At 43.9% G+C, this 26,023-nt stretch overlaps 1 protein-coding gene across 1 annotated transcript; it reads left to right on the forward strand.

The window, feature by feature from the left end:
* The first annotated feature begins 2,823 nt into the window (after window positions 1–2,823).
* LOC127567044 (putative methyltransferase-like protein 7A) lies at window positions 2,824–16,833 on the forward strand. The gene is made up of 2 exons (XM_052009697.1): window positions 2,824–3,363; window positions 15,785–16,833. The coding sequence occupies exons 1-2, from the start codon at window positions 2,869–2,871 to the stop codon at window positions 16,019–16,021; spliced, it is 732 nt and encodes a 243-aa protein (XP_051865657.1). The 5' UTR covers window positions 2,824–2,868; the 3' UTR covers window positions 16,022–16,833.
* The last annotated feature ends 9,190 nt before the right edge of the window (window positions 16,834–26,023 follow it).

Genomic DNA, 26,023 nt, shown 5'->3' on the forward strand with positions numbered 1-26,023 from the left:
AGGTTGTAATGAAAGGTCATCCACCCAAAACTCGGGTTGCTTCTCTTTCCACAGATCTTAGCCGACCCCAAGTACTTCCAATTTTAACAGTGGTAGATTGTCCCAGAGCTGGACCCCAGTTAGGCAGCTCAATCCATGATCAAATAAGCAGCATCCAGAGAACTTATATAGGGCTGGATTTGCTGGGAAATGCTGGCAATTTGGCACAGAACGGCTGGCCTTTGCCCACGTCAAGAAGTTCAGAAATCCCACAGGAATGCAGCGCTCCCTAACTGGTTGGACCTTTAAACTGGGATTTTAGTGACTGTTATGTTGGACTCCTCGTGGAGTTCAGTGGCATGGACTCCGTGAACTCCCAGCAGTTATGTAGGGAAATCTCCCACTAAACCAACTTGGGGACAGTGAGCCCACTCAATGTAGAGGAATGGAAGAAACATTTTAGTTAATTTATATTATTTTTAATTCATCAAATTCAGTTCAATTTGAGTCATTGAAAATTTGAAAATCAAAAGACAAAATTTTGCTGGTGCATGAGTGGTTTCACATGGAACTACCGATCTAAATGCTACCAGGTCCAAGACTTTCACACATGCGAGGGCAAGGCAGAAATCTCAAACTTGTTCACCGTTCACTGAAACCACGTGTCAAGACCTCCATCTTGCTGAGACCCGCCAACTTTTATTCTGAAAATCAGATCACAGATCCCACACTGTTTGACTGCAAGTTTGCAGGGAAGAATGGTCTTTCCTTATGATTATTTATAACTATTTTTAGTGTGCTTGTTGATTTTATTTTTGAAAAATATTTTTAACTCTTATTTTAAACAGTGCATTAAAGTCTTTGAATGTTACAGACAAACACTGGGCTTTGTAGCCATCAAAGCTGTATTAGGATGGGGTGGCTCTCCATTACATTACTCTCATCCTTAGAGTCATACAGCACAGAAGCAGGCCCTTCAGCCCAACTGGTCCATGCCAACCAAGATTCCCATCTAAACTAGTCCCATTTGCCCATATCCCTCTAAACCTTTCCTATCCATGTACCTGTCTAAGTATCTTTTAAATGTTGTTAATGTACCTGCCTCAACCACTTCCTCTGGCAGCTCATTCCAGACACGGGCCACCCCCTAAGCAAAGTTGCCCCTCGGGTCCCTTTTAAATCTTTCCCCTCGCACCTTAAACCTATGCCCTCTAGTTCCCGATTCCCCAACCCTGGGAAAAATACTTCATTCACCCCATCTATACCTCTCATGATTTTATAATGTTCTATAAGGTCACCCCTCAGTCTCCTACTCTCCAAGGAATAAAGTCCTAGCCTGCCAAACTTCTCCCTATAAGTTAGTCCTTCAAGTCCTGGCAACATCCTCGTAAATCATTTCTGCACTCTTTCCAGCTTAATGACATCCCTCCTCGAACAAGGTGATCAAAACTGCACAATATTCCAGGTGCAGCCTCACCAACATCTTGTACAACTGCAGCATAACCTCCCAACTCCAGTACTCAAGTGCTGTAGGTGGGACACCTTGGGCCAGCAAGACACATCTGCCACATTTGATCACGCAAGGTTAGGCACTGGGTAACTGAATGACAAGTGTGGCCAGTGTGCCTATGGTAGTGCTTTTGAATCTTGACTTATGGCAAAGCTGGGAATATGGCTCAAAAGGCTGGAACCTGTTCTGGCCGGCCTTTACTATGGCATTATATTCTAGTGCTACAGCACTTTATTCTGCATTCCGTTTTCCTTTGTACTTACCTGAATTGTAAGTATGCACGGAATGATCTGTCTGGATGGCACGCAAACAAAAGCTTTTCACTCTATCTCAGTATATGTGTCAATAATAAACCAATACACTCTGCCCGATTTGGGATTGGGGTGGTTTTGGGTGGCAGGACAAGTTCACACTTCTGGTCCAACCACTTAGACGCCATGGCCAAGAAAGCTCACCAGTGCCTCTACTTCCTCAGGAGGCTAAGGAAATTTGGCAATGTCCCCGATGACCCGCACCAACTATCCGGATGCATCGCGGCTTGGTATGGCAACTGCTCTGCCCAGGACTGCAAGAAACTGCAGAGAGTTGTGGACACAGCTCAGCGCATCACGGAAACCAGCCTCCCCTCCATGGACTCTGTCTATACCTCTTGCTGCCTTGGTGAAGCAGCCGGCATAATCAAAGACCCCACCCACCTGGGACATTCTCTCTTCTCTCCTCTTCCATCAGGCTGAAGATACAGGAGCCTGAGGTCACGCACCACCAGGCCCAAGGACAGTTTCTATCCCACGGTGATAAGACTATTGAACGGTTCCCTTATACGATGAGATGAACTCTGACCTCACGATCTACCTTGTTGTAACCTTGCACCTTATTGTCTACTTGCACTGCACTTTCTCTGTAGCTGTGACACTACTCTGTACTGTTATTGTTTTTACCTGTACTACATCAATGCACTCTGTACCAACTCGATGTAACTGCACTGTGTAATGAATTGATCTGTATGAATGGTATGCAAGACAAGTTTTTTCACTGTACCTCGGTACAAGTGACAATAATAAACCAATACATCAGGTCCAAGTCCTGGATGCTCGATGCCAACTCCTAATTTGGCATTTACCTGTTAAATGACAGCCCATCAAGAAACGTTCCCACTCATTTCCCAAAATAATCATTTGCAAAAGGTTTACACTGGTGTATAAATGCCAGCCAGAACCCTTTTAAAGCACTGAACAATTCTCCGGCAGCTCTATTAGATATTTTACAACCCGCTTAGATATTAACGTTTCCGACTTGTTTAAGCAGCGCTTGTAATTGGAGCCCAGTGAACTTGTTCCCCATCTAGTGGAGAGGTCGGGCACACTTGTTCTCTCTCGAAGATGGCGTTGGTCAGGTTCGTGCTGCGGTCCGTGGTCGAGATCCTTGTACTCCCGGTGACGATTCTGCAGTACATTGGAATGTGGGATCCGCTGTACAAGAGGTTTTTCCCGCATGTCATGTCCAGAGTCACGGTCACGCTGAACAAGAAGATGGGCAAAGTTAAGAAGGAACTCTTCGACAAGCTGCCGGACTTCGCCAGTTCTTCGGGACTCACCATCTTGGAAGTGGGCTGCGGCACAGGAGCTAACTTTCACTTTTACCCCTGGGGTTGCAAAGTCACTTGCGTCGATCCGAACCCCAATTTCGAGGGCTTCTTGCGCCAAAGCGACACCGAGAACAAGCACGTTAAGCTGGAGACGTTTATCCAGGCTAGTGGCGAGGACATGCACCAAGTGGCGAGTGGGTCGATCGATGTAGTGGTGTGTACCTTGGTCCTGTGCAGTGTCCGGAACATTGACTTGGTGTTGAAAGAGATTATACGTGTGCTGAGACCGGTAAGAAATGCAACGCTCACGCTTAATGTTCAGTTTGGAAATTGAATTGTTTATAAACTTGAAATCCTGGATCAGCTGGGGTTGAGAGAACAAAACAAAAAATCTGGGAGATTCAAGGGCAGTTTGGGCAAGTATTGGGTCGAGTCGTGCAGTCAAGATGCTGGAATCTGGAGCAACGATCTACTGGGGGAATTCAGTGGGTTGAGTAACATCTGTGGGGAGAAAATGGACAGTCGTTGTTTCGGGTTGAGGATGACAGAGGAGAGGGCCTGTATAAAGAGGTCAAAATCAAAGTCGAGTTTATTGTCAGATGCACAAGTCCGTGTGGGCACTGGTGCGATGAAAAACTTCCTTGCAGCAGCGTCACAGGCACATAGCATCAGATAAGCAGCATTCACAAGAAAAAACAAATTATACACAATTTTTACAAAACTGAAAAACAGAACAGAAAAAAAAACCATCCATTTTGTTTAATAAGTAAGGGGAGTGGTGAGACAGGGGCCAGAGGTGATTGGTGGACTGAGGAGGGGTGAAGGATGACAGGTTGATTTGAGCCGGGTTGGGTCCACCGATCACCTCAAGCCCCTATCTCACCAGTCCAGTTTTTTTTGCCTACTCACTACCTATACCCCTTTGTGGAATCTTGGTCTTCCTCAACTTGCTTTCCTGCTTACTGGTCACCTCCCCTCTCAGTCTCAGTACAAGGTTTTGACCCAAAATGATAATTCTTCTCCCCACACACTCTGCTTGATCCACTGAGTTACCCGAGTGAGCCGTGAGCTGAACACCATTGTTCGAGCTCAAGACTGTTGTTGTTGGTAAACGCATGCACAATTTGTTTTAGAAGTACTCAGAAGCAAGTGTGTGTACAAATATGAGCGGGGGTAGGTTCAGAAGAGACGCGAGGGTTAATTTTTTTTTACTCGGAGAGTGGTGGATGCCTGCAATGCGTTGCCTGATGGGGTGGTGGAGGCAAATTCATTGGGGGCTTTTAAGAGGGGCTTGGATGGGCACATGAATGAGAGGAAAATGGAGGGATATGGGTATTCTGTAGGTAGGAGGGATTAGCTATGTCGGCACAACATTGTGGGCCAAAGGGCCTGTTCTGTGCTGTACTCTGTTCCTAGATTATACTTCTACAGCAGCAAATGGGAGTTAGGTAGATCCCCCTCCCCTCCAGAAATCTTTCCACAGTGACCGTGTGCATGCCCCTGGGTGCTCCAGTTTACTCCCACTTCCCAAAGGTGAGCAGGTCGGTGGGTTAATTGGTTACTCTGATATAGGCAGATGATAGGAGCATCAGGATGGGGGTGGAGTTAGTGGGTGCACACAAGGTTGTTGGGGAAATAAGTTGGGGGGGGGGGGAGAATGGGATTGGTCAGAGGACAGCATGGCGTTGATGAGCCAAATGGCTTAGGAAATAAAACTTTTGAAATATGAAAGCAAGACTGCAAGTACTGGGAATCCAAAACAAAAATAACTAGATCTCTTCCACCAGCATACTCATGTTACTGGACCACTCCCTCCTCAATGTGTACGTGTGGGAACTTGCAAGCTCTACCTGTCATTCTGTGGGATATGTGGAATCCTCCTCAGCTTTCCACCCCCCCCCCCCCCAAGCACATTAATGAGTATATTAGTGCTGCTTCCTGAACATGTCACTACCAGTGTTATCTTGCTTACATGCTTTATCTCTGACTCTTCCCAGATCACAAGACAAAGGAGCAGAGGTAGGCCATTCGGCCCATCAAGTCTGCTCTGCTGTCTCACCATGAGCTAAACTAGCCCCAATTTCTGGCCTTTTCCCCATATCCCTTGATACCTTGACTAATTAGATACCTATCAATCTCCTCCTTAAACACCCCCAGTGATCGGGCCTCCACTGCTGTATGGGGCAGCAAATTCCATATATCCACGACCCTCTGGCTAAAGAAATTTCTCCTCATTTCAGTCCTAAATGGGTACGCTCTAATTCTAAGACTGTGCCCTCTAGTCCTGGACTCACCCACCAAGGGAAACAGCTTAGCCACATCTACACTGTCCAGTCCTTTCAACATTCGAAATGTTTCTGTGAGGTCCCCTCTCATTCTTCTGTACTCCAGTGAGTACAGTCCAAGAGCCGACAAATGCTCATCGTATGGAAGCCCTTTTATGAAGCAGCGATTTACTTGCAGTTCTTCCAATCCAGCATGTATGCAATGTGATCTCCACTATATTTTAAAAAAACATCAGCACCCACATTCAGTCAACAGGAGGTTCACAGCTGCCCATAATCTGCCACTTCAGTTTTCCATTCCACTCTGACCTGCACTATTGTAATGAGGCCCAGAGTTCTGTACACAGCTCAGCACATCATGGAAACCAGCCACCCCTCCATCGACTGTCTACACTTCTCGCTGCCTTGGTGAAGCAGCCAGCATAATCAAAGACCCCTCCCACCCCAGACATTCTCTCTTCTCCCCCCTCCCATCAGGCAGGAGATACAAAAGCCTGAAAGCACGTACCACCAGGCTCAAGGACAACTTCGATCCCGCTGTTATAAGACTTGAATGGTCCCCTTGTACGATAAGATGGACTCCTGACTGTTTTTCACTGTACTTTTGGGTATGTGACAATAATAAACCAATTTATTTTACCAAATCCAAGTTAAGCAGAACCAAAAAGGTAATAATCTCTGGATCGCTACCTGAGCCGTGTGCAAATTGGCACAGGGTAAATAAGATCAGAGAGTTAAATGTGTGGCTCAAAGGTTGGTGTGGGAGGAGTGCATTTGAATTGGTGCGACATTGGCACCAGTATCGGGGAAGGAGGGAGCTGTTCCGATGGGATGGGCTCCACCTGAACCACACTGGGACCAGGGTCCTGGTGAATTGCATAACTAGGGCTGTAGATAGGGCTTTAAACTAAAAAGTAGGGGGGTAGGTTCAACAGATTGGAAAAGTATGGATAAAGTAAAAGGGAAGGAGAGTGCAGGAAAGGTTACTGAAGTTCACAGAATAATAAAAAAAGACAAAGTTTAGAAAGGGGTAAGAATTTAACTTCAGGCAACATGGAGACAAATTTGATAAGAAGGGTAGTGAATACAGGACTGAAGGTGTTATATTTGAATGCCCGCAGTATACGAAATAAGGTAGATGAGCTCGTAGCGCAGTTAGAAATTGGCAGGTGTGATGTTGTGGGCATCAGAGTCGTGATTGAGAAGATCACAGCTGGGAGCTAAACATCCAAGGATACACATCCCAGGGAGAAGACAGGTAGGTGGGCAGAGGGGGTGGGTGGCTCTGTTGGTAAAAAAATGAAATCAAATCCTTAGAAAAAGTGACATAGGATCAGAAGATGTAGAATTCCTGTGGGTAGAGTTAAGAAACTGCAAGGGTAAAAAGACCCTGATGGGAGTTGTATACAGGCCTCTGAATAGTAGCCAGGATGTGGGGTACAAATTACAACAGGAGATAGAAAAGGCATGTAAAAAGGGCAATGTTCTGGTGGTCATGGGGGATTTCAATATGCAGGTAGATTGGGGAAAATCAGGTTGGTACTGGATTCCAAGAGAAGGATTTGTAGAATGCCTACAAGATGGCTTTTTAGAGCAGCTTGTGGTCGAGCCCACTAGGGAAAAGGCAATTCTGGATTTGGTGTTGTGCAATGAACCAGATTTGATTAGGGAGCTTAAGGTAAAGGAACCCTCAGGAGGCAGTAATCATAATATGATAGAATTCACCCTGCAGTTTGAGAGGGAGAAGCTAAAATCTGATGTATCAGTATTACAGTTGAGCAAAGGTAACTACAGAGGCATGAGAAAGGAGCTGGCCAAAGTTGACTGGAAAGGGGACCCTCACAGGGATGACGGTAGAGCCGCAATGGCAGGAGTTTCTGGGAGTAATTCAGAAGACACAGGATCAGTTCATCCCAAAGAAGCAGCATTCTTGAGGGAGGATGAGGCAACCGTGGCTGACACGGGAAGTCACAGACAGCATAAAAGCAAAAGAGAGGACATACAATATTGCAAAAATTAGTGGGAAGCTTTTTAAAAAAAAGCAACAGAAGGCAATTAAAAAAGCAATAAGGGGAGAAAAGATGAAATATGAAGGTGAACTGGCCAATAATATAAAAGGGGATACCAACAGTTTTTTTCAGATATATAGAGTAAAAGAGAGGCAAGAGTGGACCGGACCGCTGGTAAATGACGCTGGAGAAGTAGTAATAGGGAACAAAGAAATGGTGGATGAACTGAATAAGTATTTTGCATCAGTCTTCACTGTGGAAGACATCAGCAACATGCCAGAAATTCGAGAGAGTCAGGGGGCAGAAGTGGGTGCAGTTGATATTACTAAGGAGAAGGTGCTTGGGAAGCTGAAAGGTCTGAAGGTGGATAAGTCACTTGGACTGGATGGACTACACCCCAGGGCTCTGAAAGACGTAGCAGAAGAGATTGTGGCGGCATTAGTGATTCTTTAAAGATCACTACTAGAGTCAGGAATGTTTCCAGAGGGCTGGAAAATTGCAAATGTCGCTCCCCTCTTTAAGGGAGGGAGGCAAAAGACAGGAAATTATAGGCCAGTGAGCCTGACTTCAGTGGTTGGTAAGATGTTAGAGTCCATTATTAAGGATGAGGTTTTGGGGTACTTGGAAGCATGTGATAAAATTGGCCAACGTCAGCATGATTTCCAGAATAAGGGGAGCTCTTGCCTGACAAATCTGTTGGAATTCTTTGAGGAGTAACAGGCAGGATAGACAAAGGAGAGTCAGTGGATGTTGTTTACTTGGATTTTCAGAAGGCCTTTGACGAGGTGCCGCACATGAGGCTGCTAAACAAGATAGGAGCCCATGGCGTTACAGGAAAGGTACCAGCGTGGATAGAAAATCGGCTGACTGGCAGAAGGCAAAGAGTGAGAATAAAGGGGGCCTTTTCTGGTTGGCTGCCGGTAACTAGTGGTGTTCCGCAGGGGTCGGTGTTGCGTCCGCTACTTTTCGTGTTATGTGTTAATGATCTGGGTGATGGAGTTGAGGGCTTTGTGGCCAAGTTTGCAGATGATACAAAGATAGGCGGAGGGGCAGATAGTGTTGAGGAAGCAGGGAGTCTGTAGAAGGACTTGGACAGGTTTGGAGAGTGGGCAAAGTAGTGGCAGATGGAATTCAGTGTAGGGAAGTGTATGGTCATGCATTTTGGTAGAAGCAATAAAGGTGCAGACTATTTTCTAAATGGGGAGCGAATTCAGAAATTGGAAGGTGCAAAGGGACTTAGGAGGATTCCCTGAAGGTTAACTTGCAGGTTGAGTCAGTAGTAAGGAAGGCAAATGCAATGTTAGCATTCATTTCAAGAGGACTCAAATATAAAAGCAAGGATGTAATGCTGAGGCTTCATAAGGCGTTGGTCAGACCACATTTGGAGTATTGTGAGCAGTTTTGGGCCTCATATCTAAGGAAGGATGTTCTGGCATTGCAGAGGGTCCAGAGGAGGTTTACAAGAATGATCCCAGGAATGAAAGGGTTAACGTATGAGGAGCATTTGATAGCTCTGGGCCTGTACTCACTGGAGTTTAGAAGGATGGGAGGGGTGGGGGGGTGGAAATCTCATTGAAACCTACTGGATATCAAAAGACCTGGAGAGAGTGGACATGGAGAGGATGTTTCCAGTAGTGGGAGAGTCTAGGACCAGAGGGCACAGCCTCAGAATAGAAGAACATCCCTTTAGAACAGAGATGAGGAGGAATTTCTTCAGCCAGAGGGTGGTGAATCTGTGGAATTCGTTGCCACAGACGGCTGTGGAGGCCAAGTCATTGGGTATATTTAAAGTGGAGGTTGACAGGTTCTTGATTAGTGAGGGCGTCAAAGGTTACGGGGAGAAGGCAGGAGAATGGGGTTGAGGGGGAAAAATAAATCAGTCATGATCTAATGGCAGAGCAGACTCGATGGTCCGAATGGCCTAATTTTGCTTCTGTGTCTTATAGTCAAGGAACAGCAGCTCATCTTCCATCCAGGCCCACTGCAGCCTTCTGGACTTGCTACTGAATTCTACAACTGCAGGCATTGCTTTTTCTGTCTATATCTGAACAGGCCAGTCCGTTGTCACACGGGCTCAGTGCCACAGCACAACCCAACCCATCAGGCTGGTCCTACAGCTCTGCATTTTACGATGTTTAACATTCCTGTGTGTTCTAATGACAGATTATTTCACAGCTTTTGTTTCTTTGTTCATATTCTCCAGCAGCTTCCAACTTTAGACCTCTTGCTGTTTAAACACCAAATGACAAGTACATCTTAAGATGACAACTACCTACATCTTAAGATCCTCCTCTAACAAAACAAATACTTCCTGATTATCCCATTGCTGTTGTAGGAGCTTGACAAGTGTAAATTTAGCGTGGCATTTTCTACATTACAACAGCGATTAGGCCTCAAAGCACTTCATTGGCTGAGGTGCTTCAGGATATCCCAAGGTAATCTGAAGTCGTGTTTTGTACAATTCTTTGTTAAATATACTGAAAATATGCTTAAAACGTGAAAAACTTCAGGTTATTTGTAAAATTCAAACGTGGTGCTGAGAGCAAACTGAGCAGCAGCACTATCTGGCATACTCAAGCATCAGGTCAGACGGAAACATGGAGACACTAGATATTCTGCAGATGCTGGAATCTGGAGCAACACACACAAAATGCTGGAGGAGCTCAGCAGGTCAGGTAGCACTTATGGAGGGAAATAAACAGTCAACATTTCAGGCCGAGACCCTTCACCAGGACTGGAAAGGAAGAGGGCAGAAGCCAGAAATAAGAAGGTGGGGGGAGGGGGAGGAGCACACGCAGGCAGGTGGTAGGTGAGTTCAGGTGAGAGGCGAGTCCAGGTGAGGGGGGGGGGGGGGGGAGAAGGGGGAGAAGGTGTAATAAGCTGAGAGGTGATGGGTAGAAGAGGCAAAGGGCTGAAGGAGGAATCCAGTAGGAGAGGGTAGTGGACCATGGAATAAAGGATAGGGGAGGGGAGGGGAGATGGGTGGGTCATCAAGGCAGGGGAAGGAAGCCACAAGAATAGGGGAAGACAAAGGAGTGGGGGGCAGAAAAAGGGGTGGGGTTACCAGAAGTTGATCAATGTTGAGGCCATCAGGTTGGAGACTCCCAAGGTGGAATAGGTGTTGTTGATTTTCCACCCTGTGTCTGGCCTCAACACAGGAGGAGGAGGCCGTGGACAGACAGGTCGGTATGGGAGTGGGAGGTGGAACCAAAGTGGGTGGCCACCAGGAGGTCCAGGCTGTTGCGGTGAACAGAGCGAAGGTGCTCGATGAAGCGGTCACCCTGAAAGGAACCAAAATCCAAGCTGGTGGTGAACCACACAAAAAAAAAACCTAAGATTTTAATATTCAGTGACTGAAACAGTGATTAAACAAATTACTCAAGACTGAAAATAATTAACTTGATATGACCTTTAAAAATCCAGATGTTATTGTGGATAACAAATTGAGATTGTAAGCTTAAAAAAAGCTTTTTGGAAAATCTGGCATTGCTGCAAGTCATAGGTTGTATAGAAATCCAAGTCTGTCTTTTAAAATACATTTCCATACAGTGAGAACCGATCAACAGTTCAGATGACATTTACAAACAAGTAGGGAAACTATTTCTTTTTCATGAAACTTTGTCCAGCGTAACTGGCCCATTTTATATGTAGAATAAAGTATTTTTGATTGCACAGAATAGTGATTCAGGTACAGCCATTTTCAAGCATTAATATGCATAATTACTTAAGTACTTCCAGTACCAATATTATTCTTTGCCTAGTTAAGCAAATAAGGTCAACCCCATTTTCCTGTTAAAATGTTGGTTGTTTGAACCATAGAACAATACAGCACAATATAGGCCCTTCGGCCCACCATGTTGTGCCAACCTTTAAACCACGCCTTAAGACTATCTAACCCCTTCCTCCCACATATCCCCCTATTTTAAATTCCTCCATATGCTTATCTAACAATCTCTTGAACTTGACCAATGTACCTGCCTCCACCACCGCCCCAGGCAGTGCATTCCATGCCCCAACCACTCTCTGGGTAAAAAACCTCCCTCTGATATCTCCCTTGAACTTCCCACCCATTACTTTAAAGCCATGCCCTCTTGTATTGAGCATTGGTGCCCTGGGAAAGAGGCGCTGGCTGTCTGTCTATTCCTCTTAATATTTTGTATACCTCTATCATGTCTCCTCTCATCCTCCTCCTCTCCAAAGAGCAAAGCCCTAGCTCCCTTAGTCTCTCCTCATAACGCATGCTCTCCAATCCAGGCAGCATCCTGGTAGATCTCCTCTGCACCCTTTCCAACGCTTCCACATCCTTCCTACAATGAGGTGACCAGAACTGGATTTGAGCAGAATCTCAGGCTGCCAGTGAGGTAGAGAACTTGTAAACAGATGTTGAAATTATTGTGAATTGTTGAAAGTGACTCATTTGCTCCTAACAAGGAGAATCACAAAGTGTATGCAGATAATGACAAAGACCATTTAGCCCAATCTAGTTAATTCAGAATGACCATACAGTCTCTTCCCATCACAGCAGTTAACCGTTTCATCCATAACTTCTGGGTTTTCACATGCAGTGTCCTGCTCAGAAATCCTTTCCACTTTTAAAAAAAAACAAACTGATTATGTACACATATCATTTGTTAACTTAAGTAAATCCAGCATTTTCTGTTTAAGTCAGGCAGCAGTTATAGAGAGACAGAAATAGGGTTAATGTTTCAGGTTGATGACCTTTCATCAGAATTAGAAGCTGGAAATCCAGCACGTTTAAAATTGCAGAGAAAGGGGGAGAGCTGGAAAGAAAAACAAAAAGGCAATGTCTTTGAGAGGGTGGAGAACAAGAGAGAATGGATGACACAGATTAGAGGTGACAGAGTAGTAAAGGCTTGTTAATAGAGGGTAATTAATCTGGAGGAGATTCAAGTAAAGGGAGGACAGAACAGGAGAGAGAAAAAAAGACACTGGAGTTATCAGATATAGAATACAGCAGTTACCGAAAATCTGAAATAAAAAGGACAATGGTGAGAAGACCAGGCAGCACCTCAGGAGAGAAAAGTTGCATTACATCACAACTGGCAAGGGCTCAAAAAGCAAAAAAACAAATACTGTAGATGCTGGAATTCTGAAACAAATGCTGGAATTACTTTTCCATAGAGAAGTAGATCTAACACCCCAAGTTGGAGATTCCTGACAACAGCAAATGTGAGAGTCATCAATAGCCCTTAATACCACTGTGAACAGAAAGAATTCACACAGAGTCCAGGGTTTACCTTCAGAACAAACTTTCTCTTTGTTACAAGCTGACGACAACAGGGGAGTCACTCATCCTGGAACAAATGTTCCCAAATCCAAGGTTTTCATTATTCTTACCTTCTTCCCCGCCCACCCACCCCACTATCTCCACATGCACTGTGTGTACATAGAGTGAGGTAAGCCTTAAGTAGTGTCAAGCTTCAGTGACATGTGAGCCTTCAAGCTTGAGCACCTTGTGTGTTACATGAGCTGTCTGCAGTTCCACTTTTACCTCATGTACAAATGTGGGCTACCCCCAGAACACTCTACGCAAAGATGCATTTCACTGTGTGTTTCAACGTACATGTGACTAATAAAGAAATCTTATCCATCCAGGAGCTCATGGGATCATTGTTAGGCTGGTAACCAGGCATGACTTTATTATAGTTCACTTTAGCCCGCAGTTTGTGGTTAGGGCCAGTTTAACCTGTCCCAGACTTTCTCTGCCTGGTACCAACCCTGTAGAGTCCCCCTTTATCTCTCTGCTACATGATCATCCCCCAATTTTCTACTGCTACACTACAGAGCCAAGAATTCACTATTCCTTACTACAACCATCCACGACCACAGTTCAAAAGGCAAGCCTGCCTCATTGATCCACAAAACGGTTCTCATACAAAACAGTGTTCTCACATTCCTTCTGCTGTTGTGGACTCCTGGCAACAGCAAATGCAAAGCATCTTCTCCAATTTCTGGCCCTTAGCACAGCACTGCTCCTGCTCCTGCTCCTGCTCCTGCTCCTGCTCCTGCTCCCGCTCCCGCTCCCAATCCCAATCCCAAAATGAAGTCCTCCCCAGCAATGGAGAATCTCCACGTGGTCAAACAACTTCCTGTCAGTTGACAAATCCTTCCTGTCACATGACACATCACTGTAGCAAACAAGCTTTAATTAAGCTGTTTAACACATTAACCATTACCACACCAGTGGTTTTTAACAATATTAGTTGCACATATCACCAAGTGTTGATAAACTCAGTAGAATGTATAATATTCACTAAACTGATTACAAAGTTCTTGTCTTCCGCATCATACTACAGCTTGTTTACAGCAATCTTAATAAATCTTAATTTTAAGTCAATCTTAATAAAATTTAATAGTTGGATATTTGCAAAATATTTTAAACATTACAGAATATTGACTGAGATTGATTAGAAACAACAATTCCGGTTCCTTCAACTGTTTTAAAAAAAAGTTTTCTTTTGGGAGATTTGTGTTAATTTGCAATGAACACAGGATAATTGATGAAAAAAAACATGCATTGTATTTAGTTCACCTTCTTGCAGAGGACGGCTTGTTAACTTTTCAAATCCTTCAGTGGTTCCTTGGACTCAGACTCTATGCACTGCAACATTCCTTTCCCTCCTAGGTAATAATGGTTCCGCCTCATTCCGCCCAGAACAAAAACACAAGAGCTCTCTCAGTGTATAATAGTTTTAGAAGTCACACTTTTCTGTGTATGTGTGTAGATTTGTGTTTGCACTCAATTGGCTCAAATATCATGGCCTAGAAATTCTACATACAGCCCGTCCCCGGATAATGAACGGGTTCCGTTTTTACAGATGTCTTGAAGTCGATTTTGTCCATGTCAGAAAGTACACAAAAATCACTCTATGGTAACCATACCTCCACAGTATTGTAATGAATGACATCACAAGCACATCAGACTCATAAGAAAACACAATTACTGAATGTGGAGAGGGAGAGAGGAAACTAGCTCTGCCATTCATAAGAATTCACATCAGACTGTTGAACTTAATAATATTATGGGAACTCATTCATATGTAGGACATGTCTATAAATTGGGTGTTCTTAATCTGGGGAAGGTCTGTACAACTAGGGAAAATTAATAAAATAGTTTAATGAAAAATACTTTACTCATTTCCTTACATCAGCTTCTGTGAAGTGCACTCTTGCTGGATCCACTACTTTCATGGGCCTAGCAAACATCAACCACTCTCAAGAAGGTCTGCTTTATTTAAGTATCATTTGAGAAGGGACATTAGACACTTATGACAACCAGAAACATATTAATTTTACAGAGACTTCCAAAAATGTTTGATAAGATCAGTTTCTTGAAATGAAGTTCCCAAAAGAAACTCTCAGACTGGAAATTCCTTCTTCCCTTACTTCCTCCCTATCAAAGATGCACATTGGTTTTTCAGGCCTTGCTGCGCATTTGAGACTGATTTTAGTCAGCCCTAATGTTTGCTTAATTATTCAGGAAGGTGGTATATTAAAGCTGTTGTTAATAATGTAATGTAAAACAGATATTTTCTTTTTAAAATTACGTACAATTAACTTTGGAAGTTAACTTTCATAATAGTCAGTCACCACTTTAGTAAAACATCACCAAATGTGCCTAGCAAGACTGGTGTGAATGAAATAGACTTTTCAGAAGGATGCAGATCCAATATAGATCTGTATACAGGGTTGGAGAGCAATGGCAATACTGTTAAATGCACCAGCCTTTTCTTAGCAATGGAGCTGGACACTGAAATTTTCCACCTATTCCTTGCCAGCACATAAAATTGATCTACCTTAAATTGACTAGCATATTGATTTCAAGAACAGAAACCATTTACGGTTTGCAGCCTTAAAGATATGAACCTTCACTTTATCAGCAGGAATAATATATTGTGTGTTCTGTAGTATATTTTCACTTTGTTTAGTCTGAACATCAACGAATATTCTCCAGCAATGTACAAAAACAAAATCGATGTATAGTCACAGGCACACATCAGACACTGCAGAAGTCACTCCTTGTTGCAGTTCAAGATATTCTAAAATGCTGGGTTTTTTATTAAGTGCTGTCTGAAACTGAAAGATTATAATCTGCAAATTGCTTAACTAAATAAATAAATTGCATAGCCTAATCTCTTTTCACCTTGTAGCCTAAAATGTACCCAGTAATTTAACAGAATAATTTACCAATGCAAGCCTCACTGTCCTTTCCAAATGGTGTATATGCTATGGGGGAGACCCTCTTAATAATTAAAATCAATGAGTCCACCTTTCATTGAAGTTCATTTTGTGGAATCTGTTGCATTAGTGTTGTTTTAAATTTGATTTGTGCCTCTTCCTGTTCATTTTGGTGTCTTTGGATAGTTCACAAAATTGTTTTTTTTTGTCTCTGCAGGGTGGTGCATTTTTCTTCATTGAGCATGTAGTCGCTGAGAAAACAGGATGGCTAAACTTCTTTCAACATGTATTACAGCCAGCATGGCGTTATTTTGGGGATGGATGCTCTCTGACCAAGGACACTGGGACAAACCTCGAGAAAGCCAAATTCTCCGAGTTGAATTTAAAGTATACCACTGAGCGCTTAGCATTCAATTTGATTCATGACCACATTGTTGGATATGGAGTTAAATGAGAAGCTAGTCTCTGTGAACTCCATACCTAAGATGCATGGTCTTTGTCAATTAATGCTACAGCTATCATTGCAATAATATCATATCAGTTACAGGTCCTCCCCAGGTTACGGCAGGGTCTCGATCCTGAGAACTGTTTGTAACCCAAACAGTTCGCAAATCGGAAAAATAGGCCGCAAACCCAGTTCCCACCCGGCAGAAGATGCCGGCAGGGGTGGGTTGTCCCAAAGGAACAGATAGTCTGGAGAACCATTTTAAATCTCGTTTTGCCATTATTAATAATAAAGCTGATATGAACAAATTCAGCCTGAGCCTATCTCAGGCTAATAATGACATCCTTTAGAAGATTTTACTGCAGACGAGGTTTTAAATGCTATTGACAGTTTTGAAAAGGACACCGCTGCTGGCAGGGACGGTGTGCCTCCAGATAGGATTCACACAATGGACATCAACGTGTTAACTAGAACGTATTCTTCTTGGGTTTGATGTGCTAAAATTCCAGCCAGCGTCAAGAACAGTTGCCTGCAGCCCCGCAGCAGCCGGCAAGTCATCTCCCCGGTCTCCCAAACGCTCGCTCATATGTACGGGTTGTACACAAGTCGGGCGTCCATAACCTGGGGAGGACCTGTAATCGTAATTGTTTAGATGAATTTTAAGTGAGTCCTTTCAAATTGTTGTACCATGTGTAGGGAAATTTCTGTATAAACACTTGTTTTCTCAAATGTAATCAAATGAAGCTCATATCCACAGATAGCATCGCATAGAAACTTTGTTGGCATTGATATTTGATCACTTCAATAAATAATTACCCCAATATATCCTCCAAACCTTCCTGGATCAGAATATTAAGTATATTTACAAAATATTACTCTTTGATTTGAATTTATTAAAATCTCTTTTTGTATTGTGGGAGTTATTTTCACCAAACACTACCCGCACCTTCCTGCTATTTCTAACATGAATTACTGTTTTCATCTGAAACAGGACTGTGTGTGTGCAAAAATGGCACTTAAGGAACCAACGGATCAGATCAGAGCTCTGCGGTCCTGCCACATCTACTCATGAATAGCAGTGGGCAGTTATAAACAGCTAATGGAAGATCCCCATTCTCAATAATGACAGGGCCCGGCATGTGGGCAGTGGAGACCAAGCTGAAGCATTTGCAACCATGTTGAAGTGCTGAATGGATGATCCGTCAGTTCTGATCACCATTGACCAGCTACATGAATACTGTGGATTCATGAGAAGGTCAGATGCCGGGTATCCTGCCATCAATGGCTCGTCTCCTGACACCACTCAGCCTTTCCGTCATCTGCAAGGCACAAGTCAAGAGCACGATACTCTCCACTTTCCTTGATCAGTCCAGTTCTGACAGCTCTCAAGAAGCTTGACACCACCCAGCTCAAAGCAGCCTGCATGATTAGCACCTTATCCCACCTTAAGCCTTCATGCCCTACATCACGTCTACACCGTAACTCACCATCTACTCACCTGAGCTACTTTGACAGCGCCTCTCAGACCCACAACCCCTACTCTAATGGACAAGGACGGTAGGTACATGGGATCACTGCCACTTGCAGGTTCCCCTCCAAGCTGTGCACAATCCTCACTTGGAAATATATCACTGTTCCGTCATCGTCACTGCACCTAAATCCTGCAACTCCCTGCCCAGTGGCACAATGGGACTATGTTCACCAGAAGGACTGCAGTGATTCAAAAAGGTGGGTCAGCCTTCTCAAGTGCCAATCGGTGGCATAGGCAATAAATACTGGCTTAGCAAATGATGCACATTGCCCCCAAAAATGAATAAATAAAAAAAATACATAATGACACTTAACCTGATAAATTTTAAGACCTGAGCAATTCCAACCACCTTCACAGAATGGACAAGATTTCCTTTGTGCATTGTATAGCCAAGTCATGAACATGTCCGCTTGGCCCTTATCAACGTTCACAAATTGCAATGTCCATGACACGATGGTGCATTCCCTCCTCACCTTCCTTGACCAGTCTGCAGATTTGATCACACCATTCGTTTCCAAAACTACTCCCCCTTTTTACCAGCTCAGTATGACTGCCAGTTATAACCATTAAATCATTTCTTTTGTTCCCTTCCCTACACCATTCCCCCTGGACCTTTGGGCCCCCTCCAGGTCGTCACTTTAGCTTGCCCCTCACCAACATCGTCTGAAGATGTGACGTCAGATTCCACCTGTAGACTGAGGACACCCAGCTAAACTTCTCTGCAGGAAAAAGCGGTTAAATTACACTGACAGGGGGTTTGCTGGGTTTGAGAACTGCCGGTGTTTCTCAGTGTCAAGTGTTGGCAAGCTCCTGATGTTGATCATCGAGCTTTGCTGTTTTTGTTCTGGATGCACACTTCTCCTGGACTTCTGAGGCAGTAAATTACATTCTAAAAATTATTTTTATTTAATGTCGATTTCGAGTCATACAGCACGGAGAGAGGCCCTTCGGCCCAGCTGGTCCATACCGACCAAGATGCCCATCCAAGTGAATCTCATTTGCCTGTGTTTGGCCCATACCCCTCCAAACCTTTTCTTTCCATGCACCTGCCCCAGTGTCTTTTAAATGTTGTTAATGTACCTGCTTCAACCACTTCCTCTGGCAGCTCGTTCCTTATACGGACCACCCTTTGTGGAAAAAAGTTGCCCCTCAAGTTCCTATTAAATCTTTCCCCTCTCACCTTAAACCTATGCCCTCTAGTTCTTGATTCCCCAACCCTGGGAAAAAGAATGAGTGCATTCACCCAATCTATGCCTCTCATGACTTTATACACCTCTATAAGATCACCTCTCAGTCTCCTATGCTCCAAGGAATAAAGTCCCACCCTACCCAACCTCTCCCTATAACTCAAGCCCTCGAAGTCCTGGCAACATTCTCGTAAATCTTCTTTCCACTCTTTCCAGCTTAATAACATCTTCCCTATAACAGGGTGGCCAAAACTGTACACAATACTCCAGGTGTGGCTTTGCCAATGTCTTGTACAACTGCACCATGACCTCCCAACTATATTCAATGCCCCGACTGATGAAGGCCAGCGTGCCAAACACCCTATCTACCTGTGACTCCACTTTCGGGGAACCATGTACTTGTACTCCTAGGTCCCTCCGTTCTACAACACTCCCCAGGGCCCTACCGTTCACTGTGAAAGTCCTACCTTGATTTGACTTTCCAAAATGCAAAACCTGAATTAAACTCCAAACAATTTTTAAAATTATTTTAATATTTTAAAAATCTTTTATTGCATTTCATCTCCTATTAGTTTTTGAGTTTCAGGGATATTCAGAATTATTTAAATACTTTGACAACTCTGACAGAAAACAAAGCTGCGTCAGGGATTTGCCAGTTGTCAGACTTTCAGAGGGGCTTCAGAGTTAGGCCTTATTCAGGCCTACTTATGTCTCCCAATGACATCAAGGCCCTGACACTGCTTAAGACCTCATTGCTCAGACTTGGAACCATCTGGATAAGCAAGAACCTTCTTCTGGGTCCAGAGGAAGTAAGATCAGGGACCAGAGAGAGAGGGAGGGGTGGAAATAATGAAGGGTGGCTGAAGAATGCAGGGGACTAGGCTCTGTGCACGAAAATTCAAACCTCTCTTTAGCTTTAGCTTTTAAGGGAATTTTGATTAGAAGGCTGGAAATCATTTTCACTTCCTTTTTGATTATCTCATAAGCATTCAGCTACGTTGTCTTTGTTCTAGTCTCCAGATATTTTAGTTGTTCTCCTGCTGATTAATTCCTCTGAGAGCACAATGATAGAATATGGGCAGTGATTTTTAAAAATTATAGTTAATGGCAACTAATTGGATGATTTAACGTAGAACCATCTGTCTGGAAATCCACACCTAGTTGGTAATGTTTGGTGTGTTATACAGACCGGTATTGCTGTGTTTCAGTCTGCTTCCAAAATTCAGTACCATTGATTTCAATGTGCTGAGTGGAGGCAATGAAGTTTCTTATGTAGCCACAGGGAAGGAAAGGTTCATAGAGAGTGCTGTAAATGGATACTTATATTTCATATTTGTGAACCTAATCAGCTAATACATTAAAGCTAGGAAATGTAACATGAGAATATTCTGGTTCACAGTACCACATGACCCTCAGTATATGAGTGACTATTTATTAGCTTTAGCTATTAGTTTGTATCTGTAATCATTGCAAATAGTAGTTATTACTGTGTGTTTAATTCCTATGAAAACCATTAAATGCCTGAGGCCCATTATCTGGTGGAATAATTTACAAATATGCGAAGTCATTATTTCTTAACATCTCCACCGCATATCTGAACTTCTTCACTGCCTTTACTTTGTCAGACTGCTTGTTCGATATTCAATGCTGGGAAGTCAAAATTTCCTGCAATTTAAATTGGGAGCATTGGGAATACCTATCTTCATTTAGCATGGGCGGCGCAGTGTCGCAGGTAGTTCAACCCAGATCTCGAGTGCTGACTGTGCAGAGTTTGCGCGTTCTCTCCTAGACCCTGTGGATTTGCTCCCATATCCCAAAGACATGCTTGTAGGCTAATTGGCTACCGTAAATTGTTTAAGGACTCCATCCTCCCAGTTTCTCTGGCTCCGTGGCATCTGTTCTGGTGATAACACTTGCTACAGCAGTGCTTCTGGGACCTTCACTCGTAGGTCAATCGGCAACTGTAAGTTACCTCTTAATGTAGGCTAATGGCAAAAAGACTCAAAGAGGAGTTGATGGGCATGGATGAGAGAGAATAGGTTGCAGAGCTACAGGGAAAATAAGGAGGGGGAATAGGTTTAATGGGATTGCACTCCTGAAAGGCAGTGAGATCCAATCGACCAAATAGCTTTCTTCTGGGTCATTGGATTTCCTCATGGAAGTATCACCAAATTTGGGACTCTCACATGTGAAAACTCAAACATGATTGTCCCAAACTTACCGGCCGCTCTTCGTTGATGATCTCCAGACACTACTCTTGTGTTGGACGACTTGTTGACTCCACATGGAGTCCAACAGCGTGATACAAGGCTATGGCAGTCCCCAGAGATGAAAATACAACCAGTGTGGCATAAAAGTAAAAAAGTGGCTGAAGTATTCATCGCAAATGCATGAAATAGGCTGTTTCTCCAGGACAAAAATTCTGTTACTTCCATCTTAGTAACCCCCCAGGATTAGTGCTGGGAAATCCACCCAAAAAAGATGCAAGGTAGGTTTTTATTTTTTTTTACACAGAGACTAGTGGGTGCCGGAACGCACTGCCGAAGATGGTGGGAGAGGCTGATACAATAGGGAAATTTAAAAGACTCTCAGACGGGGACATGGATATAGGAAAAATGGAGGGTTATGGGCTGGTAGGAGGTAAGGGTTAGATTGATCAAGGAGCAGGTGTTTATATAAGTCGGCACATCATGGGCTGAAGGGCCTAAACTGTGCTGTACTGTTCTATGTTCTATGTCTCCATTTATTTGTGATGTGGAGTTCTGTGTTCCAACTTATGTCAGCATTGGCAAAAACATGGATTGCGTGGCTAGTGACATGATTAGGTGCATGTCCAAGAATGAGAGGAGATCTTATAGGAACATATAAAATTATGAAAGGGGATAGATAAGATCGGGGCAGGAAGGTTGTTTCCACTGGTAGGTGAGACTAGAACCAGGGGACACAGCCTCAAAAGTCAGGGGAGTAGATTTAGGACAGAGATGAAGTAAAACTGCTCTTCCCTGAGGGCAGTGAATCGGAGGAATTCTCTGCCCAGGGAAGCAGTAGAGGCTACCTCATGAGTTATATTTGAGACACAGTTCGATAGATTTTTGCACAGTAGGGGAATTAAGGGTTATGGGGAAAAGGCAGATAGGTGGATCTGAGTCCACGGCCAGATCAGCCATGATGTTATTGAATGGCGGAGCAGGCTCGACGGGCCAGATGGCCTCCTCCTGCTCCTATTTCTTATGTTCTTATGCCCGATGCCAGATAAAAAGGTCAGGTGCACTAACCTGGATTGTAGACACAAATGCCCCATCACATTTCATGATTGGCAAATCTCACCCGGAAATGATTGTTAGTACAATCAGATAAAATCAAAATTGGATTGTGTAGCGCTGAAAAAACAGTTGCTATACAATCCAATATTTAGGCCATCCTAACAAAGGCAAATGACTTCCATTCCCACAATATTATTCATCTCTGTCTACTTATGTCCAAGCAACTTGGGGTATTTTTCCATGTTAAAGGGTACTACATAAATGCAAGTTGATCATTTATCGTCATGTAAATTTACTGTACAGAAACGTTCAAGATGCCCTATCTGGAAGGATAAGATAAGATATCTTTACTAGTCACATGTATATCGAAACACACAGTGAAATACATCTTTTGCGTAGAGTGTTCTGGGGGCAGCCCGCAAGTGTCGCCACACTTCTGGCGCCAACATAGCACGCCCACAACTTCCTAACCCGTACGTCTTTGGAATGTGGGAGGAAACCGGAGCACCCGGAGGAAACCCACGCAGACACGGGGAGAATGTACAAACTCCTTACAGACAGCATCCGGAATTGAACCTGGGTCGCTGGCGCTGTAATAGCGTTACACTAACCGCAACACTACCGTGCCTGGAGATAATTAAGTGCTGGGGGTCACAGCTGGTGATTGGACCTCACCTGGTTATTTTACAACAGAATCCCCGCATATCCATTTCTTTCTCCATCTCTTAAACTATTCTGCTTATTTTTATTTTATCATTCCCACTACCACCTCCCACCCTGACACCCCTTCGATATCGGGCACTGAAATCAGAAAGGGTAGTGCCTTTTAGTTCAACAGTCTGAAAGACTAAGTTGAATGAAGTTCAAATGTGTTGTTTTTATCCTGCTGCAGAGCAGCCAGTTAACAGAAGCTATTGTGAAAGAGTTAATGTTCTATTGGTTCCTGGTTGCACATTTGTAATTGATCCATGAAATGATAACCCAAGGAAAACAATGAGCCACATAAGACCGTAAGACATAGGAGCAGAATTAGGCCATTCAGCTCATCGAGTCTGCTCTGCCATTCGATCATGGCTGATTTTATTTTCAACCCCCTTCTCCCGCCTTCTCCCTGTAACCTTTAACCTCCTTACCAATCAAGGAACCCCTCAATTTCTGCCTTAAATACACCCAATGACTTGGACTCCACAGCCGTCTGTGGCAACGAATTCCACAGATTCACCACCCTCTGGCTGAAGAAATTCCTCCTCATCTCAGTTTTAAAGGGACGTCCCTTTATTCTGAAGCTGTGCCCTCGGATCCCAGACTGATGGAAACATGTCCACTCTATCCAGGCCTTCCAGTATCCGGTAGGTTTCAATGAGATCCCCCCTCATCCTTCTGAACTCCATCGAGTACAGGCCCAGAGACATCAAATGCTCCTCATACATTAACCCTTTCATTCCTGGGATCATCCTCTTGAACCTCCTCTGGACCCTCTCCAGGGCCAGCACATTCTTCCTTCGATACGGGGCCCAAAATTGCTCACAACATTCTAAGTGCGGTCTGACCGACACCTTGGAAAACCTCACCAGTACATCTTTGCTCTTATATTCTTGTCCACATGTTATCCAGACTTCCTGATATTCCAAAGCGAAATGGCTACATAAAACCACATTCAGGGAGGCGAAATTCTGACAGAATTTCAGCCCCTCAAATGGCGGTGGTACTCACCTGGTGATAAATGCAGGGTTGAAATCAACAAATTTGCATAATCATTAGATCACTCATTCCTGGAATAAGCATATAATTCAATTATTCATGAAAAAATAAGGAAGTCATTCAATATTAATCAGCCAGAATCCTGCCAACAAAAAGCATTTACATAATCGACCAAATAAAATCCCACCACCTTCCAAAGATTCCTACCATATTTCAGGAAGCATTCACAGCATTGAGATAAACCCCACGTATGTTCAATGAAACACACACAATCACATACCAAACAAACTAAATGTGAATGACAATGATTTAAAATGTATTCAGTTAGATTGGAGACCCAACATCTCGAATTGGAATAGAGATTGGGGACCCCCACCATCTTCTTGATGCTGCCATCAGGCAGGAGGTACAGGACCCTGAAGACCCCACACCTCAAGGTTCGACAACAGCTTCTTCCCCACTGCCATCAGGTTCTTGAACTGACCTGAAAAACCTTAACACTACCTTGGACTATATTTTTGTTTCTCTCTCTCTCTCAATCTTGCACTAGTGTCGTTAGGTTTACTTTGTTGTTTAGTTTGCACACATGTATGTTATAAGATTGTAAGACCATAAGATATAGGAGTAGAATTAGGCCATTTGGCCCATCAAGTCTGCTCCGCCATTCAAGCACGGCTGACTTTTTTTCTCAAACACATTCTCCTGCCTTCTCCCCAAAACCCTTAACCCCCTTACCAATCAAGAAGAGGTGTACATGCACCTGTCTACATCAATGATGCTGAGGTAGAGAGGGTTGAGGAGTGAACATCACCAATAGCCTATCCTGGTCCAACCACATAGACGTCACGGCCAAGAGAGCTCACCAGCGCCTCTACTTCCTCAGGAGGCTAAAGAAATTTGGCATGTCCTCTTTGACACTCACCAACTTTTATTGATGCACCATAGAAAGCATCCCATCTGGATGCATCACAACTTGGTACGGCAACTGCTCTGCCCGGGACCGCGAGAAACTGCAGAGAATTGTGGACACAGCCCAGCACATCACGGAAACCAGCCTCCCCTCCATGGACTCTGTCTATACCTCTCGCTGCCTTGGTGAAGCAGCCAGCATAATCAAAGACCCCACCCACCCAGGTCATTCTCTCTTCTCTCCTCTCCCATCAGGCAGAAGATACAGGATCCTGAGGGCACATACCACCAGGCTCAAGGACAGCTTCTATCCCATGGTGATAAGACTGTTGAACGGTTCCCTTATACGATGAGATGAACTCTTGACCTCACAATCTACCTTGTTATGACTTTGCACCTTATTGCCTACCTGCAATGCACTTCCCTGTAGCTGTGACACTTTACTCTGTATTCTGTTATTGTTTTTACCCTGTACTACCTCAATGCACGGTGTAATGAATTGATCTGTACAAACGGTATGCAAGACAAGTTTTTCACTGTATCTCGGTACAAGTGACAATAATAAACCAATACCAATACCAAGAACCTATCAGCCTCTGCCTTAAATACACCCAATGACTTGGCCTCCACAGCCTCCATCTGGCTGAAGAAATTCCTCCTCATCTCAGTTCTAAAGGGACGCCCCTTCATTCTGAGGCTGTGCCCTCTGGTCCTAGACTCTCCGGCTGATGGAAACATCCTCTCCACCTCCATTCTACCCAGGTATAATTCATGAGAATTTAAGCTTACGTGAACTTATGTTTGTCCTCGTCTTGTGAGGTACTGTGTTACTGCTGCAAAGTACCCTGTGTATGTATGCCTATGACAATTAACTTGAACTTGAGATGAACACAATTGCTCAGCACATCAACTCATTTCACTTCTGTTCTTTGCAGTCTCTCTTTTCCCCCTTTTATAAAAGCAAAGAGAACTGAATGAATGACAGGAAGAAAGGCATCAAAGTTGACCAGGTTTGGGATGTAGCATTGGAGATTCAACTGAGATGTGCCTACAAGATTCAACTCGTCAGATGTCACCAAGTTGGTGTCAACTCCAAGCGACCAGATAGATTCTCTCAATCCAACAAACACATCCCAAGGATTCTGCAGGCACACAAATAGCTTCTTTAATCCATCCCCATGGTCCGTCCATCTCTCTATTTTAGCCAGTATGATTGTCTTCTCCATTCCATTGTTTACCCACATCGCCTCACCAAAATATGTTCGTGTCGGTTTAACATCGTGGCTTCAAAGGAACAAGTGGACTTGACTTGGCCTTGCATCACATAGTTAGTTCTCCTTGGCATCCAGAGGGGTTTAGAGTCAAAGAGTCACAGAGAGGTACAGCAAGGAAACAGGCCCTTCAGCCCATTGAGTCCATG

The sequence above is a fragment of the Pristis pectinata genome, chromosome X, assembly GCF_009764475.1.
Source record: "Pristis pectinata isolate sPriPec2 chromosome X, sPriPec2.1.pri, whole genome shotgun sequence".
In the NCBI taxonomy this organism is placed as follows: domain Eukaryota; kingdom Metazoa; phylum Chordata; class Chondrichthyes; order Rhinopristiformes; family Pristidae; genus Pristis; species Pristis pectinata.

What these genes read in the sequence shown, in the direction of transcription:
- LOC127567044 (XM_052009697.1), top strand. Translation starts at nt 2,869, where the DNA reads ATGGCGTTGGTCAGGTTCGTGCTGCGGTCCGTGGTCGAGATCCTTGTA. An exon ending in TTATACGTGTGCTGAGACCG is followed by an intron (nt 3,364 to 15,784) that starts GTAAGAAATGCA and finishes TTGTCTCTGCAG; the next exon opens with GGTGGTGCATTTTTCTTCAT.